The 19,625-nt window shown below is 47.5% G+C and overlaps 7 protein-coding genes across 7 annotated transcripts; 2 read left to right on the top strand and 5 right to left on the bottom strand.

Annotated features, from left to right (window-relative positions):
- Nucleotides 1–145: 145 nt before the first annotated feature.
- RhiXN_08293 (uncharacterized protein) lies at nt 146–2,336 on the bottom strand (the record flags this gene model as incomplete). The annotated part of the gene is made up of 2 exons (XM_043328109.1): nt 146–559; nt 2,193–2,336. The coding sequence occupies 2 exons, from the start codon at nt 2,334–2,336 to the stop codon at nt 146–148; spliced, it is 558 nt and encodes a 185-aa protein (XP_043183494.1).
- Nucleotides 2,337–4,603: 2,267 nt separating this feature from the next.
- Nucleotides 4,604–5,732, top strand: RhiXN_08294 (uncharacterized protein; the record flags this gene model as incomplete). The annotated part of the gene is made up of 2 exons (XM_043328110.1): nt 4,604–5,220; nt 5,276–5,732. 2 exons carry the CDS (start codon nt 4,604–4,606, stop codon nt 5,730–5,732), a joined length of 1,074 nt encoding a protein of 357 aa, XP_043183495.1.
- An 886-nt stretch (nt 5,733–6,618) lies between these two features.
- Nucleotides 6,619–7,847, bottom strand: RhiXN_08295 (phosphotransferase enzyme family protein; the record flags this gene model as incomplete). The annotated part of the gene is made up of 3 exons (XM_043328111.1): nt 6,619–7,016; nt 7,087–7,546; nt 7,602–7,847. 3 exons carry the CDS (start codon nt 7,845–7,847, stop codon nt 6,619–6,621), a joined length of 1,104 nt encoding a protein of 367 aa, XP_043183496.1.
- A 667-nt stretch (nt 7,848–8,514) lies between these two features.
- RhiXN_08296 (UDP-glucoronosyl and UDP-glucosyl transferase) lies at nt 8,515–10,445 on the top strand (the record flags this gene model as incomplete). Its single annotated transcript, XM_043328112.1, has 8 exons — nt 8,515–8,566; nt 8,620–8,685; nt 8,741–9,095; nt 9,147–9,249; nt 9,314–9,484; nt 9,551–9,937; nt 9,989–10,078; nt 10,137–10,445. The coding sequence occupies 8 exons, from the start codon at nt 8,515–8,517 to the stop codon at nt 10,443–10,445; spliced, it is 1,533 nt and encodes a 510-aa protein (XP_043183497.1).
- Nucleotides 10,446–10,770: 325 nt separating this feature from the next.
- Nucleotides 10,771–12,026, bottom strand: RhiXN_08297 (phosphotransferase enzyme family protein; the record flags this gene model as incomplete). The annotated part of the gene is made up of 4 exons (XM_043328113.1): nt 10,771–11,192; nt 11,263–11,352; nt 11,398–11,740; nt 11,808–12,026. 4 exons carry the CDS (start codon nt 12,024–12,026, stop codon nt 10,771–10,773), a joined length of 1,074 nt encoding a protein of 357 aa, XP_043183498.1.
- A 1,226-nt stretch (nt 12,027–13,252) lies between these two features.
- RhiXN_08298 (phosphotransferase enzyme family protein) lies at nt 13,253–14,454 on the bottom strand (the record flags this gene model as incomplete). The annotated part of the gene is made up of 3 exons (XM_043328114.1): nt 13,253–13,662; nt 13,714–14,182; nt 14,236–14,454. The coding sequence occupies 3 exons, from the start codon at nt 14,452–14,454 to the stop codon at nt 13,253–13,255; spliced, it is 1,098 nt and encodes a 365-aa protein (XP_043183499.1).
- Nucleotides 14,455–15,505: 1,051 nt separating this feature from the next.
- RhiXN_08299 (mRNA-decapping enzyme subunit 1) lies at nt 15,506–17,593 on the bottom strand (the record flags this gene model as incomplete). Its single annotated transcript, XM_043328115.1, has 6 exons — nt 15,506–15,571; nt 15,632–16,991; nt 17,039–17,105; nt 17,158–17,294; nt 17,346–17,428; nt 17,495–17,593. 6 exons carry the CDS (start codon nt 17,591–17,593, stop codon nt 15,506–15,508), a joined length of 1,812 nt encoding a protein of 603 aa, XP_043183500.1.
- Nucleotides 17,594–19,625: the final 2,032 nt, after the last annotated feature.

Here is a 19,625-nt window from a genome sequence, read left to right on the forward strand (position 1 = left end):
TACGGATACTACCATATTTGTACCAATATTCTATTTTTCCGGTTTAATATCCTCTGTTCATTATTCGATCATTGAGAAACCCAATGCACACGTTGTATCAAAGTCGGACAGATCATGACCCAATTAAAAGCACAAACAACGGGTATTACAGACAGCAGGAGTATTTGTACAGCGCACCTAGCTTTGCATAGTTCATCCGGGTGGGGTATCCAGAACTTGCCATTCTATTCTCCCCCACCCTCCTCCTTCCTCCTCCTCCTCCTCCGCTACCACCGGCATCTCCTCCAGCAGCACCTGTTGCGACTGCTCCAGCGGCAGTCCCGCCTGTTCCTCCACTCGCCGAGCCATCAGCGTTGGCAATGCCTGTGTCCTTTGCTCTCTTGTCTTCAAGTTTCGGTGGCTCTGTACTCTTCCGGCTATGAGTAGGTGTAGCCTCGTGAACAGTCACCTCGGGAATATGTTGGATATTTGATGCACCAGATGCCTCATTAGGCTTGGGAGCGGATTTGCTGGTTGGCGCAGATGGTTCGGGCGGAGGCTTACTCGGTATACAGCCCATCTATAAAATTCAATATCAGTCTGGAAAACCGCAGTTTGCGCAGCCAGTAGGCTTGGGGGTGTACCTCAGAGATGGTGGTTGATGGTTGTGAATGGTCCAGCTAAACACGTAAACAAGGGTAAATAGAATTATATAAACATGGCCTCAGATCTTGTATCGCCTGATATAGGAATGGTACTGACACAATGAGAGTCTGAATCAATGAATCTGCATCCTCAGCCCATTCTTACGTGCCGTTGGGCTGTGATCTCTACGTTTTGGATGTGGATGCGTGGCAAAGCCCGGGTGCCATGACGTATTTTCTACACTTTTGGGGTTCGCCGTGGCAGATCTAATCAAAAGCATCCAACATTGATGCAGCGGGCTGTAGTTGATCTTGGATGAACTTGACCCATCCAGACAGGAGGTTTTATTGCACAAGACTCATACCAATATAACTTGGCTCCTTGCCTACAACTATACCGAACGCCCGCAAAAGGTCCTCCTTCCACTACTGAGGAACGGTGAATACTCCATTCTGCGTACATGTAAGCACAACGGTCGGCCATATTTTATATCATGGTGGCTCAAGATAAACCTTTGAATAGGTACTTAGGCTCAGATCCAGGTTATTTTGTCTTTTTGGAATCGGGTCTCAATTTAATTAAATCGCCTTTCTTTCGGTTAAGCTCATGATGCTATCGCATACTGCGGAAAGTGCAACAAGATGGTACGAGTGATATGTTCTTCACAGAATAAAATTAGCAGTATGTATCGTGCTCTCTCCCAGATTTAATCTACTAACAAGCTCATGTCAAGTGAGCTCTGCCAACAACCGCTGCAACACAAGTAGAGGCCACTCTCAGACTCTCATGCTCGGACCTGGGAGTGATCCATTAGTTTATGTAGGGCGGACAGGATCAAGCCATATCCACTTGTGCAAATAACTTATGTTGGTGGGCATATCATCAGCGAATTAATGCGGCACTGCTTGGTGCAATAGACACCCGACTGCACTCAGTCGGTCGCGAAGTTCAGAACGAAACCATCCGCAAACATTCAAATATTTGAAACTTATCGGAGGCTTCCTTTTGCTTGCTAACCCTATCTATCGATAGATAAAAAAAAAAAAAAAAAAAAAAAAAAAAAGACGAACAAGCATAATGCATTGATCACATATATGCGTGGGCACCACACAGGCTCGACAACACCATAATAAATGAATACCAAATTCAACATCACGTGGATCTCGGCCAAGGACTAGCCCCTGTACCTATCATAAGCGAGCTCTGGTTTACACATAGAAAATTTAGAGTAACACGCTTGAGACTCTTCTCTGAACATAATGCTAGGTCAATTGTATAACAAGATGACAGTCTGGGTATATAATGTCAATGGTACATGGCTAGTGATACACGGGCTGAACAAAGAACAACAACAAAATCACTCGCTTCCAGCATCCCCACGACCACTGCCTCCAGCACCTGTCCCATCGTCCGCAGTAACAGCAGCTCCTATTGCTGTGCTTCCTGTCACAGTCGAAGTCGTCGCCCTCCTGATGAGCTTGTCCCTGCTCTGCCTTTCGACGCTTAAACGATTCGTTTGATGGCCTACGTGCAATACAATCGACCCGAGGGGGTTTCGGCACGCCTACCGTAGGAGAGGCAGCACCATTAGGTACTTTCGTCTCGACTGAAGTTGGGCTATATGGGCGTTCGTTGGGGAAGTGCTCCAGACTTGATCCGCGGGTCATAGTACGCGCGACGATCCTCATGTTGGGTTTGGGCTCGACGTCCATAGAGGATCGGCTAGGAATACATCCCATGGCAGATTGGTGATAATCTAGGTGACGACGTAGCATTAGTATAGCTGTTCAAATTTCTGTGCTCATCCGACTTACAATGAAAGGAGGGGGTATAAGGTGAAGGAGAAATGATGGGTCTGGGATCCCAGCCTTGGATTATATAGCCTATCACGCAGCTCAAGACTGCGTTGACGAATGATACACAGTGGCAGGGTGGAAATATGCTTCGAATTGGACGCGTACCGAATAATTTGTGTACCTAGCGGAATGTTCCCAAGGAGGTAAGTTGTCCCTGAGCCACATTGCGCCCCGATCTGATGGTGCCAACACTGTGTACATTTGGAGTGTCGTCTTGACATGTGGCGGGCGTCCGTCGTTGTTTATCGCATTGATGATCCAGCCCATAACATGGACAGAATTTTACCGAGTAGAACGCTTGTCAATCTAGGATAGATTTAAGTTGTCTAAAAAATGTGATGAGGATATTTTCGGCTGACACACTTCCCTTATCGCATGAGTTATCGCTGAAGACTTAATAAGCTGTAACTCAACGATGATTATTTAATTTGATACCGGACATTCGGGGTGTTGGCAGTTCCGCCTATAGCCCATCGCCGAGCGGTTTCAACGTAAACTCCAACAACAAACTTCCACGGGATAAAGACAACACGTGAGTCAAGCCGCGCAGTACGTCCCAAGAATCTTTGGTTCGCCCAGATAAGTCATTGAGATCAGTTAAACTGTCGAGATTTTGTTTTTAAAGCTATAGTTCACCAAGAACATGGATAATCCAGCCACCTGGTATATCGAATATGATTCCTCCATTCCCTAATCCGATCACCTGTTGAATACAAGTCTAGGGAGTCGAAGAGTATAATTAAATGTCGAAGATAACCCATCTTATAAAGTTAAGTGCGGGTCTTAGCGTGGTGGATATCGCCTCAGGTTGTACTATGCGAAATTCACCTGAGCTCACGAGCTCGAGAAGTGTAGATGAGATTATTATGAGTCTCTTATTTAAGCTTCTCGAGCATTTGGGGCTCACGAGTTCCCGTGGATTTCACGGAGCAGACCTGGAGGTGATGTGCATTTACTAGGCCGGGTAGTACGAGCTCCCGTCTGGTGGCCACGTTGTTGCACAACCCGTGTAGTCGGTAGACAATGCTATCCGCCGTCGCCCAAATCACCAGTTATGGCGGGGCTTCGCGCATGCACACTCCCTTCGGGTGAACGATATTTCTTTAACCCCATCCGCCACTCGCTCTTGTGATGCATTCAAGTTAACGTAGATCCGTCCACACGACCAGTCGTTTCATGAGACCTCTGGTGGCTCCCCACGCTACCGCGCAACTACAAACCAGAAGGATATGGGAGAGAAAGATGGCATTGAAACTATCGGGAAAGTACAGGGCGTCAGGACCCAAGGAGGCTAAATTCGAAATTGATGAGAGCGAATCCCAGCTGACAAGCTATATGCATTATAGTGTTCAGCCCCGTGGCGGCCATTTGCAGTATACTAGTCATTAATCAAACACGTCGAGCGTATTACCCGACTCTCTTACATCTCAGTTGTCATGTCTGTGAGCTACAGGTTGTTTATCGGTAATGAGCCCTAACAAGCGGCTTCAATAGGTAATTAACTGCGCCCATTGATGGGACGGCTCGAAGGCGAATTTCGCTCATGACGATCCCCCATACTTGTTCTTTCTCTATACTGTGTTCAGCCAATATGTCGTTGAGTTTGAGCCTATCAAAAACTTTGTCAAATGTTCCGTATACTGGGTTTATGTCGTTGATATCCCTGTCCCTTGCCAATCTATTCAATTGAATCCTTGGAGCACAGGTTCTGAAGCATAGACTCTCAACTCGAACATGCGGTTTTATGTATCTCTCCCGACCGACCCAGCAAAGATATCATGGCGGAATATATTCAAAGAGGACCGAGGGAAGTATATGCGAGTCCGTTGCTGGGTATCATACAAGCGTATTATCGGACACAGTCGATATCTCGCAATGGTTCTACGTATGCGGCTCAGGTAAGCAGATTCCAGCCCACGTGATGTCGCGTAAGTGGCTGTGCATTTCGAGCTTAATTTGTTCAACAAGCGCGTCTGTTGTTTCTCACCCACCCACCTCTATCCCGTAGCCGGCGCCACCGCCCCTTGCACATCCAACCCGTACATAATTACAGAGCGCTCCTTCCGTCGTCAAACAACCCACCTGTACCGAGTTTTAGCCCTTACTGTCGCCAGACTGCAGCAATGGCCTTGGTCGATCATTCATTCAACATGAACATGGACGTCACTGCTCCTCCAACGCCGGACCAAGAGCGTTCCTTCAGCCAGGTTCTGAAGCGTTCTGCATCCACAGCATCTCTCCTTTCACCACCTGCCAGTGTGCGCAAGCCCAGTGCAAAGCGACTACGAACTCAGTTCTCGGCTCTCAACCCCGACGAGTCTATTCATAGCGACTACATCGGCAGGAAACAACACTCGAACAAGCGTTCCAAAGGAAAGGGGACCAAGGGCAAGGCCGTGCCCCTGCGGCCAGCTGTGACTATGCCGACTACTCAACAGGATTTCAGCTTTGTTCTCAAGTTGAACGGGGGCCACGAGGCAAAGGCTGAACCCGAACCTGAACTTCCACCTCGGCCGGTGACTCCTCCTCCCAGGCTATCCACTCCTGTATTCGCATGCCCCCAGACACCGCCTCGGACCAAGCCTCAACGATCAAGCCGTGTCTTCCGAGAAGGTCCTTTGCGTGATTCGCCGAACAACCCATTCCTTGTTGAAACTCTCGAGCCCCCCGCCTTGCTTCGCCCTCGCCCCAAGCGCAGCGCCACCGACTTTACCGAAGGGCCCACCGTAGGATACGTATTGTAAGTGTTCCTGAGCTGTCAAACGCTATCCCTTCCCGCTAACACTTCCTTATAGCCGTGGCGTCCCGACTGTCTTTGCTAATCCCTATGCAAGCCAACATCCCCCGTCACCCACCAAGGACAAGGATCATCCGTCGTTCTTGCCCATTGAACATCCCGACTTTTCACCGTGCGAACTCGCTCGTCCACGACTCTTGTTCCCCGAGGCACATGGCTTTGCGAGGGAAGGTTCACCCTGCCCTTGTATTCCCTCAACCCCCAAGCGTGGTCGGTCTCGCGCACCCAGGACTCCCGTCAGGAGAGTCCAACGTAGCACCAACTCGGTCGATTTCCCTCAGCCGGTCATGATGGAACCAGAGCAAGCCTGTGGTCCCAAGACACCCGAGCCCAAGACCCCTCAGATGCGCACTCGCATGAGGAGCGGAACAGCTGCGTCGACCGCCGCCGTTGTCGCTGAAACTCGTGTCATGAGGACTCGATCCAAAACCGCCGCACAGGTCAAGGTTGCTTGAGCCTTCCTCTTCCGGTATCATTCCTTTTCTTTGATTTCGTACATTTACTCGTAGTGTTTATTCCTTCTACTTCTTGCACATTCTTTCTTTTCTCGATTTGTTTGCTCTGACGACGTGTCACGATTACTCGGTGTTGCTTTTTCTCCTATTGGCCAGTTTGCTACATCCCCCCCTCGATTATAAACCCGCCTGGCTATGCACGGTCTCCTAATGACCTTGGTGCATATATCCGCTCTTTTTCTCATTTCCCCTTTTGTTCTTGTCAATGATTTGTTTTCTTGGATCGCACCATGTTCTGCGCTCTTTACCCATGTACTTACATTCTACTTTTGCTTTCTTTTTTTATGATGAGTTATTCCTTTGGCTTGGTTTGGTCTTTTTTGCTGGGGAATTTTCAACTCTACTATTTGTTTGCTTTACGAATGAAACGTGATTGTGGATGACTCGTTATGTTTGTTTGACATTATGATGATGGCTTTTACTTCCCCTGCTTTCCTAGATTGTGCGAGTCCATGGCCACCTGTGATTGAGCCACCCGAATCAATGGGCCGTGCGGGACAGAAGTTTCGGTCCGGATTAGTCAGAACTGCATCGCTTAATGGTTGTTGGCATATTCACATCTTTTGACAATGTATGCGCCATGTTGCCCCAAGTCTCAGCATGTGCGTTCATCATTATTTGCTAGGAAATCATTGTTCTTACTAATTTCGAGATAGAGCTCTTTGCTTTGTCTCTGCAGATTTTGACAGAATCGAATCCAACATTCTCAACTTTTGACCTCTTTTGAAATCGCGATAGTCTCCTAATTTTTGTGGTATGCTGAGTATTTGCCATATTGTTAAATGATATTGTTATGGAAGGTATACACCAAGAATCAACATTATCCTTAAAACAGCTCCTTTAGCAAACTATGCTTCTTGATCTCGTCTATGTCTTCACTTTGGGCAACCTTAATAAGAGCGATCCCAGCTGAAGCAAGACTCCTCTGAGACTGCTCGTCCTGGCCGACTACCCAGGGCATAATAAAGCTATGCCCTATTATCGCCACACCCGTCGACCGTGCCGCCCTCACAGGATTCAACGCACGATGTTTCCGATACGAGGAATGCAAAGATTGGATGTAAGGGTGGTGGCCTTGGGGATAACGTTGATGCACAACGGACATGGCCACGCCAACCGCTTCGCCAAGGTCGAATTCAGGAGGTCCTAATCTCGACATTTCCCAGTCGGTAAGATGGATTCTCAACGGCTGCGTTTCCGAGGGCAATGTAACCAGAATATTACCTATCCAAAAAAAAGGGAGGAGGAGGGGTCAATTTTGTTTAAATCGACGGTACCAAAACGAGGAACGTACCCGGCCAACTGTCGCCCCATATTAATGTATCTTCAGCCGCCGCGCTCTCTTCCAAATCCCGAGACAAGGCATCCTCGATCCATTGTTCTTTCAACCCCAGCTTGTCCAACGTCTCGTGCGCAAACGCGTGCTGTATCGACAAACACCTTTTCGCGACGTCGTTCTGGGAAATGAGCGCGCGGAGGGGTGCTTGTTCGGGGGCACTCGTCCAGGTATGTAGTCGTCCGAGAAAATCACCCAGAGCCGAGCCGATGTCGTGACTCAACTGGCGATAATCAAGGGTTCCCGCGTCGAATCCTTCTTGGAGGATTGTTTGGAGCGGGATCGGCGAGCCTAGGTCGACCATGAAGGTCGTATGAGTCTCCGGGTCGTAATATAATGGACGAGGAGGCCGGACGATACTCTCAGGACCACAGAGTTCGGACTCCGTAATAACCGAAAGCATCTTGTATTCGAATTCCTGTTTAATGCATATATATAAGTCAAGAATATAAACCAGGGCTTTTGAAGCATACATTGCGCTGCGCGCTGACTTCTGATGTTTTGAGACCAGGATCATAAAATGTTGCAGACACCTGCGTCTCGGCGTGTTTCAGGACGATGGTTTTGTCCCCAGACGCAAGGGGCGTCTTGAGCGTCGCGCGGAATGTATAAGCCGAGTTTCCGCCTGTAAGTAGTGTGGCGTCGGTCGCGGGGAAAGGTGTCGTGTTGAGATAGGCCAACACGCCTTTGGCAGTTCTGAGGTCGTAGGAAGTAGTCATGAGAGGAAGGAGGAGGGGATGTGTGATAGCTATAGAGAATTATTCAAGCTTTGGGAACCCGTTATATATCGTTCTGTGTCCTACCGGGTACAGTGAGTCACGCATTCGCAGTGCCTTTGGAGCACTTGTTTTTGGCTTGCGCGGATCCGCATCGCGGAGGTTAGATCAAAACTGCCCAGTGTAGAAGGCGATCACGTGTTAATCCATGCTTCTTTCACTGATTCTACCAGATTGTTATCCCCGCATCTATTCCGGTCTGAGACTCTGAAAGCGGTTGGGGTCTCCAATATCACCGATTCGTGTGCTCTCCAGTGCAAAAATGGATCCTGTGCAGTGCCTTACGAAGTAGGTTGCGAGCTGCGAAGACATCGGCGAGGATGAAGTTGAGAAACCGATCAAGGGTTTATGGCTCCACTTGCGGCCAAGACTCGGTTCGCGTTGGCGCATACAATATCTTAACATAGCCCAGCGCGGGAGATAGATCAAATATACAGGATACTGCGAAAAGCGCAGGTACCGGAACTAGTACGTAGTTACTCTGTCAATCAAGTGCAACGTGTATATGCCAATCTCGGATATTGGTCAGGAGGCAGCAGTGACGTGCGCGGATACGCCAGGTTGAATATAAATGCCGTTCCCATTCACTTTTCAAGCATCAACTCGCAATATGACCTCTGAACCATTGAAGCACGTCGTATTCGTTCCCGGTCCCTCTTGGGGTGAGTAACGATGTTAGATACCAACGATATGGTGATTCAGAGAGCAAACCTAGGCCACCTGCGTCCTGCTTTGAAGACCTCACTCCGGATGGTCGAGAAATTTCCATATCTATTCATTTGTTCGTTCAGGAGTGCCCCATTATTTCTCTCCCAAGTTGCTAATCTCTCCGGTAGCTTTGTTCGTGTATGGCAAGGAAGTACCAAGAGCTATAAACTATCTTGAAGCCCAACCTTCGACATGTTCGCATCGAGTTAAAGTTGTTGAGACTACTTTGGGTGGCGAGGAGCCGCCAGTCATCTCTCTTACCAACATACTCGACCTCTATCTCTACCTAGAAAAATCTTTCGAGCTATGGATAACTCAAGAGCTACAGCGCTCGGTCGATATTCCGATTGACAACCAATTTGTCGGCCAACCGAGTTGGATCATAGAAGACCAACAAAATGGAGGTGTATCTCTAGCATCCAAGCATATCCATAATCTCTCGGTAGTATCGTGGTGGTCGACGACGGCAGTATCGCTAATTGTGTAAGTGCACGTCTCTCCTCTTGTTCCACCTCCTTCTCACTTGAACCTCAGCCGACACGGGAACAAAGAGAATGGTCATGGTGGAAGAGTGCTTGAGGCTATTACTCAAAAGCAAGATTATTCATTTGATAAAACTGGTGAAATGTACTTGCAGGTAACACTATCTTCACACTGCTCTGATTTTTGAAGTTCAGTTTACTCAACTATTAGTTTTACAGGAAGTCACCGATCGGCTAGTAGATATGCCGGGTATTCCGATTCACCATGAGTGGGAGGCTATCCCTCAGTATATCCCTTCTATTCTATCGGTTTGCGCGCTTTTGAATGGTCGTTGGACAAACATGATAAAAAACGTTGATATGGTTATCTGTTGTGCAACAGTCGAAATAGTACGTCAATGACCTATTATCAGTTATCACGGCTCTATTGAACGTCACACAAATACGTTTTTGTAGGCACCCATCTCTGCCGCTGCTCTCTCCGGAGCATTCGATAAACCCATGACGCCATTCTTTATCGGACCCTCCGTAGATCTAAAGACTGCACCAAATCGTACCGATTCCGATTCCACGATTATGCAGTTCCTAGACAAGGCATACACGGAAAAAGGACCTCATTCGGTGATCTATGTTGCTTTTGGAACTTTCTTTTTCCCTCCTCCAGGCTCGATAACTCACCTTACAACAATCCTTGACGAAATCACGCGCTTTGGGTTGCGGTTCGTTTTGGCACTCTCAAACCGGAGCGCTATACTCGATGAATCTTGGATGAATGCGCATGTCCAAGCTGGGAATGCGATATTCCCATCCTGGGCGAACCAAACGGCAGTTCTTGACCACCCTGTACGCTTCGATTTATTTCGTTTATTCGCGCAGTATTAATCATGGGTTCAGTCGATCCATTATTTCTTATCACACGGTGGATGGAATTCATCTACCGAGGCACTCGTACGAGGCGTACCGATCATATTTTGGCCGTTTGCTGTGAGTTACGGGTTCGAGCACATGATATCACAGGGTCCTGACTACCCCCGGATGTCAGTCTGATCAGCCCACAAACGCGGTGCAGATAGCCACCTTGCACGACTGCGGATTCGAGCTTTTGCAAGTTCGCACTGGCCCCGCCAGATCCAAAGCCTACCAAAACGGTCGAGAGGTCGAGATAGTGGGGACGGACGACGCCGTGGGTAAAGAGATTATAGAGATACTGCAGCTTAGCAAGGGGCCTATGGGCGAGCATCAGCGGAGAAATGCCAGGTTATTGGGTCGGGTCATTGCCGATTCTCTCGAACGAGGTGGGAGTGGGGATTTGAATCTAGAGAAACTCGGCAGAGCCTTGGGTTTAGTATGATGGAAGCTAGACACCACCATGTACCCTATTCAGGGCCTGTAGCAATAATTTCTTGTTATTCGGACCCGTAATTCCAACTGAGCTCGGGTCGAAGAATAAACTTGTATATACTTGCTGCATGCGAAGATGTCTATAAAAGGCTACATTAATGGAAATTGGTTAAACCTCGAACGAGTGTTCGAGTGCAGCCGATTAGTCTTCCTTTACATGAATTGTTGTGCTCCTAATTTTTCACTAAATACATGCCTTAATGATTTAATGCAACGTGAGGTCCATCACACGAACGTACTATTCATTATTAGTACATAAGATCGTTGTACTTAAATCATATATGCTGTTCGTCGCGAGGTGAGAACAAATGCTGTAAAATAGGACTAGATCTCAATGAATCCCTATCATATTTGAACGAGTACTCTAAAAGTTCTAGTCCCGCTACGGCTATCTTCCTGAGTTGTGCTTCATCTTTGTTCTTGGCCCACGGGAAAAGGGGCCCAATGCCCATGAGGCAGGTCCCAGTTGTAGCTCCGATCCGCCCAGGATCCAAGGTGCGATGACGTCTATAGGCCCGATGCAAAGCCGGAATGAATGGATAGCCCATGTTAGGATAGTAAAGAAGTTCGAATGATGCAGCACTCGCAGTCAGTTCCCCCATATCAACTTCGGGTTCACTAAATCGAGCAACTTCCAGATCGGTAAGGTAAATACGCATGTTTTGCCCTTCAGATGGCGGGGATACCAAGGTATTATCTGGACGTATATGTAAAGTTTAGTATATGGATTCTACGGATGTAGGAACTATATTTTCAGGTATACTCACGCAATGAACAGTCCCCCATTACCAGCACACAGTCACTCCGAGTGACTGAAGCTTCTTGACACTCCCTTGCAATGAGCATGTCCGTCCAGGCTTCATGTAGTTTAAGTCAATCCGCGGAGAGTGTAATGAAAGAACTGAATACGGCCACTACCTTTTGATTCCAGTCCGGTTTCTTCGCAAAATAGGGGCGAAGTGTTTCCTGTTCAGCACGGGTAGACCAATTATGGAGACGCCCTATAAAATCCCCTATGGCTTCCCCAATATCCGAGGCCAGTTTCGATGTTTCGGATTCGGGAGACCCATTGTTTTCAAAGCCTCTCTCAAGTACCTGGGCGAGGGGGATTGGGGAGCCAAGATCATACATGAAGATGGTATGCGTTCTTTGGTCATATTCAATCGGTCTGGGGACTTGAACTGTACTCTCCGAATCGAAAAGTCCTGATGTAGCTATAGCTGAGAGAACTATGTACTCGTGATCCTAAAAATGTTTTAAACAGGTTTCACTTAAACCGATATGCAAGTAAATAAATGCAAGATCCGCATACCGCGCGGTCAAGATCCGCCTCCATCCCTTCAATTCGAGCAGCAACGCTCTTGAAATGCTTCAATACTACGATCTTCTCACCAGTGTTTAGAGGGTTCTCAAGAATAATACGATAGGTAAAAGCTGATGAACCACCTGAAAGAGACTGAACATCGCTAGCAGAGAAGCGAGTACCGTTGAGGTATTCAAAGATGCCTTCAGAGGACTTGAGATTATACATAGCACTGGGGACTGGGGGAGAGTGTTCGAACCTACACCCGTTTATATTACAGTGGACTCTCACTCCATAATAGCTCATTCCATGTTCCTTTTGAGAGACTTTATCACCATTTAGCCAATAGGATGGCTGGAATCCCGGTTTCAGCCACCTTGATTGGAGCCCATCAAAGAGCATGGAACGAGAGTCTACTATATTAAAGTGTATACGACACATAGTATCACTATTCGCCACCCGTGGATAATTTGCAACATGTACAAAGAGCGAAGAACGTCAACGGGTGCAGAATGCGAGTACTGTAGGAAACTGTTGCTTCCATGAAATCAATCAGGTCGTACCCCACATGTGATCAGGCTTATATACAATAGAGGTATCCGACCACACCTCTTCGCTGGGGCCGAGGGTGCAGCTGCTCTACGGGGCCCCGAAAATCTCTGGAGCGCTCCGGGACTCGCTATTGTCGGCGAGCATTCCGGAGCGTTTGGTATGACGCTCGGAAGTGCTCGTGGAGTGCTCCCAAGTGCTCGCCGAGCAATCCGGATCCGTCGGATCCTAACGAGGAGGCTCCCAAAACCGGAGCACTCCAGAGCGCTCCCGGGTTTTTGGGGCCCCCGTAGAGTGGTTCTCTTGATCGTGCAGCATTCAGTTTTTCAATCAAGAATTTAGAACCGAAATACTTACTGTAAATTCCGAGTTACAAAATCCGTTCAGTTTCGGTGTGAAATATCCACCCAAAACTTACGCATCGGGAGTCTCGCATTCAACCCGAGTAATGCAATAAATAAGCCTTCAGCTCTTGTGGCGAGTCTCCGGAGTACGAAAAATCCGCGCTCAGAAGCCCAGAGCGCATAGTTGTAAGTAATAATCGGGTTTTATCAACACTATACATATAAGCCGCGGTTTTTGTATCCAGAAATTTGCACTTTTGGGTTTGACAGTCCCTCTTGGTTGTGGTTGCTGCAGTGCTGTGCGGCGAATGACAGAATAGGGCCCAATATACAATCTATTAACGGAGAGAATACTTACGATGTGTTATACCACGCGTATACGTATTCGATCGAAAATACAACAGGTAAACTATTCCTTTGGGATCTATCGATGAGAAGGGCCAAGGAAACCGAAATAAATCACATGTGCATGAAGATCTAGAAAAGATAACAGACGCACTGAGATAGCATGTAAACAGTTTATTAACTACATATGACGTTATATAATTTTTAGATCATATGCTAAGACCGAGGCAAGAATAGATGCTTCAGGGTGGCATTCCTTCTAATCGAATTCTCGTCTCCCTTGACAGATAATCTCAAGAGTTCTAACCCTGTCAAGGCTAACTCTTTGAGTTTGGTCTCATCCTGATCTCTGGCCCATGGCGCAACAGTACCAAGGCCCATGAGGTCAATCCCAGTGGCGATTGCCATTCTCCTGGAATCGAGATCACGATGTCGATGATATGCTTTATGCACAGATGCGACGAACAAGCGTTCGATACTGGGGCTATAAAGACGCGTAATTGATACAGTCATCGCTGTCAACTCCCCGATATCCACTTCAGGATAACTGGCTCGAGCCATCTCCAAATCAGTAAGATATATACGCATGTCGCGACCCTCTGACGGCGGAGATACCAAGACATTATCTATGAAAGATTTTAGGATGATATCAACGTAGACGTCCCACAGATACTCACGTAATGAGCAGTCACCCATGACTAGGACACCGCCATCCGTTAAGGCCTCCTGTTGCTCCTTCGCAACGAGATCATCCATCCAGGTTTCACGTATTTGAAACCGATCAGCGGTCAAGTTGAGGCATAAGTGGTGGATATCGACGCTTTGTCGAATCACACTTGGGTTAAGCGCAAAATATGCGCGGAGCGCTGCTTGTTCAGGAAGTGCGGACCAGTGGTGGAAGCGCCCGACGAAGTCACCAAGAGCCCATCCAACGGTTTCAGCAAACTTGTGTATCCCTCCGAATTCGGTTAAATTTGAATGCCCTTGTTGCAATATCTGGACCACAGGAAGAAGGGGGCCAAGGTCGGTCATAAAGATTGTGTGCGTTTCTTGATCATATTCAAGGGGCCGAGGCAATTGAACCATACTGTCTGAACCAAATAGTCCCGAAGTGGCTACTGCCGAAAGGGCTTCGTACTCATGGTCCTAGCCAGAGATACGTTTTAGCCTATGAAAACTGTGGCTTAGAATAAACTCACTGCGCGCTCGACACCCCATTTCATGGGCTCGTAAGCAGATGGGTAGCCTTCGAAGTGTTTGATTACGATGGACTTATCCCCTGTTTCCAAAGGACTCTTGAGCACAACTCGGTAGATGAAAGCCGAAGAGCCTCCCGAAAGTAACTGGACATTAGCAGCAACGAAACGAGTGCTCTTGAGGTACACAAGAACGCCTTCGGGGGACTTGAAGTTGTACATGGCGATGAAAAGAATACAGCTTAAGAGAGCACTGGGGTGAGGGCACCCGTCACGATGGAAGACTCTTATAGTAGGACTATTCATATCATCTTAATTCTTTGAAGGGCTGGTTAGCTAAGTACGTCATGCATTACCCGTAGGTTGGTTCGCTGGAGAAAGAGGAGACGCGATTTGCGCTCGTTAAATCAATCATGTCATGTCGACCAGCTCGTACGATGGATCGTCAAGCGGACGTCAAGCGGTTTCTAGTTTTGAATTAAACCCGATGATATCGTTGGTAAGAATAGCCACTATCTCGTCTATAGTAAGCCCAGCCGGTCCAGGTCAAGGTTCAGAGGCAATTATGCGCAGCCAAGCAGCAACTTGGACCGTAATAATCAGAATCCGAGTTATGGAGTCGTGTTTCTGTAGCCGAGCCGAATAGTCTAATGCGATAAAGCGCGTCAAGGCGTATCAAGTCTTTATGTCATGAAACAAAAAGCCCGGTCAACGCTCCTATTCACGAAACCATGTTCATATATAGAAGCTCGAGATTTTTATTTTATTTTCAAAAAAAGCTCATTAGAGTGAACGATGGCGGCTGATGGGGTCGGAGTCTTGTATTTTCACGATCGAGGCCAGAGACGAACACAGTATATGCGTAATGGATCAGGGTTCAAGAACAATATGAACAACACACTCAGATTGAATTCGAATTTCCGGTGAACAAAGCGCTTGGAAGTTCGAAATTATCAGTAGCCATCCCTTGGAAGGCATACTCTGTTTTCCCTTCTCCACGCCTTGGGAGTACCTGGGCATAAAACGATTGCTTCCAATCGTAGCCTCAAATCAGCGATTATTCAACGCCAGGTCGTCGGGGCGCGATCGATCGACAAAGGAAGACACAAATGGAGGATCGATGTCTAAACGTTCCCTGGAACACTTGTTTATAAGGTACACCGCATGCAAAATCAGCGGGAAAATATACATTACAAAAGGTAACCACAAATCAATCACAAAGATTTCCACGAATGGTACAGGTCAAGGTTACACAAAAGGAGCATCAGCCTGGTCAAGTCTTGCGCGTTTGAGCAATTTTATAGTCGTTGTAAAGTTGATCGACGAATTCTTGTTCGTTCTAAATATAGAATAGTTGGGATTCAAAATTATGATAGAGAGACAAGGATCAGTGACTCACCAGCAAGGCATAGATCGATTGAAGGAACAACTGCTTATCCACAACACCGTCATCCCACTCAATTCCTTGCATCAACACGTCACCAGCAATTTGCCTATCGAGGTTCACTGTGTCGCCATTGCGTCCCTCTGACCCGTTCGCGCCACCTCGCCCGTTTCTACGCCGCCGTTGGCGTTTTGGACTCGGACCTTTTCCTCGATTCCCTCGACCGTCGTAGAAAATCTCGTCTTCGGCCTCCTCATCTACCCCCATAGCATAGACCTTTTCTTCCTCTCCATTCTCACCAGCAGGGAATCGGTTACTGACATGGGGCCGGGTAGGATCTGGATGATAAACCGGGCCAGTGTCGCTTTGAAACGGCACTAGTGCCCGCCCCGCCCGAGGTTTGTTGCGTACGCTACCGTTGAGTGCGGTTAGTACATCATCGGCAGCCTGTGAGGTGCTGCGTGAATGAGTAGCATCTTCGTCGAACACTGACATGCGGTGTGAATGCGAGTGGGTGTGGTGTGGTCTTGGGGACGTGTCGGTAGCGTAACCCCGGCGAGTGTTATTGCGTCTCCGCTCGCTCTTGGGCTCAGGAGTTACTTTGGCACTATGAATTATAGCGGGATCGGCAGGGAGTGTAGATATAATTGGGGGCGGCGTCGAGGGTGCTCGGGTGTGCCTGGAATTGTACGGCTGCGAGACTGGAGGAACTGATTGTGTACTGGTGGATGGCTGTGGCCCAGTACTTAGATTAGCAAATAGTTGCGCTAGAAGGTCGCCCCCCTTACTCGAAGTAGGAGATTGAGTAGTCGACTGAGACGGATTGGCCGAAGCCGAGGAAGCCGGAGCGCTAAAATTGCTAAATGTGCTGGACGACTGGGACTGAGGCACTGTGAACGAGCCGGAGGCAGAGAGATTGGTCGAAGTGGGTTGAACTACTGCAGGAGCGCGGGTGGGAGATGCCATAGCGAATAGACTATCCAGTAATGCCTGCCCCCGAAGAGGACCGGTGGGCGTAGGCTGAGAGGATGGCTGGGCGGGTTGAAACGCACTACTAGAGGGTGTGGGTCCTTGACTAGGCTGCGATGAATACAGGGTTGTTTGAGCAGCTACAGTGGCGGTGGTCGCAGAGCCCACAGAAGCGGATGAGCTCAGGCGAGCAAATAGATCGTTCAGAGATTGCATCCCTCCTGCCTCGTTTGTTGTCTGACTGATGCCAGACGAACTACCGGTTGCCGGAGACGCGACAGAGTTAGTAGTAGTTTTTATCGCTGGCGAGGGGGATGATATGGCAGGTTGCGCTTGGTCGCCGCCGAAAACATCAGTGGGATTGTAGAAAGCTTCTGTAGATCCCCTCTTGATATGTGCATGGAGGCTAGCAGGTGTGAGTAAACAAAAAGTTGGGGTATCTAGCAAACATACTCAAGAAGGGTTTTCCCTAGATGGTTCCGATGATCGGGATCACTGGCCCATAGGCCCATAACGGGAGCTACAAAGGTGATGAGAGCGATAGTCGAATTGCGTACACGTTGCATATTCACCGTCTTTGCTTCCTTTTGCTCGAAAAATAACATAACTCTCCAAAACTTCCAAGTTGTCCTCTGGCGTCAATAGGTGCATGTAATTGTGAGAGGACGACCTATTTAGAATAAAGAAGCCGTAACGGGGTGAACCTCGGCTATATGGATAGATAAGATTTATGTCATATAAGTTTAAGAATCAAACTCACCGGTCAAACAAGAACAGACTTCCCTCCACAGAGGTTTTGGACCATTGGGTGGCCGAGTACTGCATCAGCATGACATAGGGCACCTGTGCAAGAAATGAGCCAGCTGACCAACACCAGGTGCCAAGTGTTAGTTAAAGACAAACACATACCTGATCCCATATACAAATAATATCCGGGTCATGACGCTGAATAACTTTAAGATTCCAAGCCTTTCGAGAGGCCGCAGACATGGATGTTTCGTGAGGCATTGTGATGTGTTACAAATGAGACAAGATCCTTGCTGATTGAAGCCACGAGACACAAGTAATAATTCAGAGATTGTGACCGGTTAGTTACAGTTAGATAGCAAACTGGGCAAAAGACATGAATGACGATCGTGGTTGAGTTGTCGTGCCCCCACCAAGCGCTGGCTCACAAATGTTTTGATTTGTCAGCGGTGTACCAATCTAATTTACCTGCAACAATGTAACCTTGGACACAGACGTGGCTGGAAACAAATGGTGAAGCAATTGGTAGTTACTATGGCCAATATATAGCTCACTCACGCGAAATTTAGGAAATGTATTTTCATACTGGTAATACAAAGGGGTGGTTGTACGCAAAGTTCAAGTCAGGGGAAGGTGAGAACCTATTGCATGTTTTGCAGGTACCGACGGCCAAAGGAGGAGAAGGGAATAAAATCTGTTCGCTATGGCTTTTCTCTTTGACTACTATGATGAACAGAATCAGGTATATTTCCCAGCCCAAGGTTTGACCAACTGTCTCTCTCCATCAAACCCCTACGATAATTCAGTACTCGTGACAATGGACTCTACATACCTACTCACTTATTCATTCGGCACTCTAGATAGTCTTTGTTCAAATGCCGACAAGGAGTACTGTCGCTTTTATTCTTCAATAGGCACTGCAAGTAATTCGTCATGTATGCTTTACATTCGCCTATGGCTACGTTAGATGCACCCCGATCAATACCGCCGGCGTCACATTACCTTCATGGTCTAAGGGAAACGACCCGCGATCCGGGGGAGTTGCAGTAAATGGAGAAAACGTGGGAGGTCGGCCAAACGACATTTATTGATTACTTGAGTTGCAGATGAATCTGCCGGTTACACCTACAGATTTAAAGCTGTTTTCATATAACGGTCCCACTGTAGATCTTACCACCGAATAAAATAGCTTAAAACACTGAATGTGGCTCGAACCAATGTGTCTGGGAGGGAAATACGAATTGCAGGCTGGTGACATTAAGCGCCGTAAACTTATACATGCTGCCCCATCAATGGAAGCTACGATCTTAGAGTACTCGAGTTCTTCTGGAATGGTTGCATTTGCAAAATAAGGTAATACAGCCTCGAAATGGCGCTGTATTTTTCTCCCGTTCTAAGAAATAGCTGTGGCGTGTAAGATTATAACCAAGCATCAGTGTTAGAATTTACGAAACCCCTGTCGGTTAGGCGCAAATTCCGGTATTTATATAGCTCATATCTCCGATTTTCATCCGGGTATACTGACACATAAGTTAGAAAGACATTATATTATGTATGGATTTACAGGTTTGTCGGCAATTCTTTGCGGAAATCAAGATCCCGAGTGGAATCTGACACGGCTGTAACTCCCCGGAAGTAAGTGTGGGGTCAATGGACTAGGGTTCTCGCTCTCGGGTTCTCCTCGGGCTATGACTGGCGATGGGCGCGATAGTTTGGTTTTCCCTGAATTTCTGCCTATCAATAACTGTTTCCGCAATGATCATATCTTCCACGTTACTCACATGACCTAGTGGTTCCATCACGAGCCGCCGCCAACATGAATTGGTGCGGCGATTTGCGATTCCAAGCTAGGCTTGTAAGCTATCATCGCCAATCAGTTGTTTGAATGCGCATATATATCAATTTTTGACATGCTTCCTACCTCTTGATTTGATGGTGTGGTGATTGTGTGAAGCAGAATACCTGATGACCGCTCCCAGATGTATATCTTGCCAGCTGACGCAATCGCCTCAGTATCATTTGGTCATACCAAGAGCATTGTGCACAAACCTCTGGATGCAGCAAGAACAAATGTGTCTTTAGGACCGCCAAAGAAACTAGGACCCGCGAACTTGACTGTGTTCTTTAATTATGGAGTATAAATTATATTTGATTGCAAGCGTGAATTTGCTGCAATGTACCTCGGTTATATATGCTATAGTCAAAGTGTCTAGTCAGTACACATGTTCAAGGAACGCATCTGTACGCACTCTGTGAAATTGATAATTTGCACTTTTTCTTTCCGTGCACATCA

Source organism: Rhizoctonia solani, chromosome 10 (assembly GCF_016906535.1).
Source record: "Rhizoctonia solani chromosome 10, complete sequence".
Classification (NCBI taxonomy): Eukaryota; Fungi; Basidiomycota; class Agaricomycetes; order Cantharellales; family Ceratobasidiaceae; genus Rhizoctonia; species Rhizoctonia solani.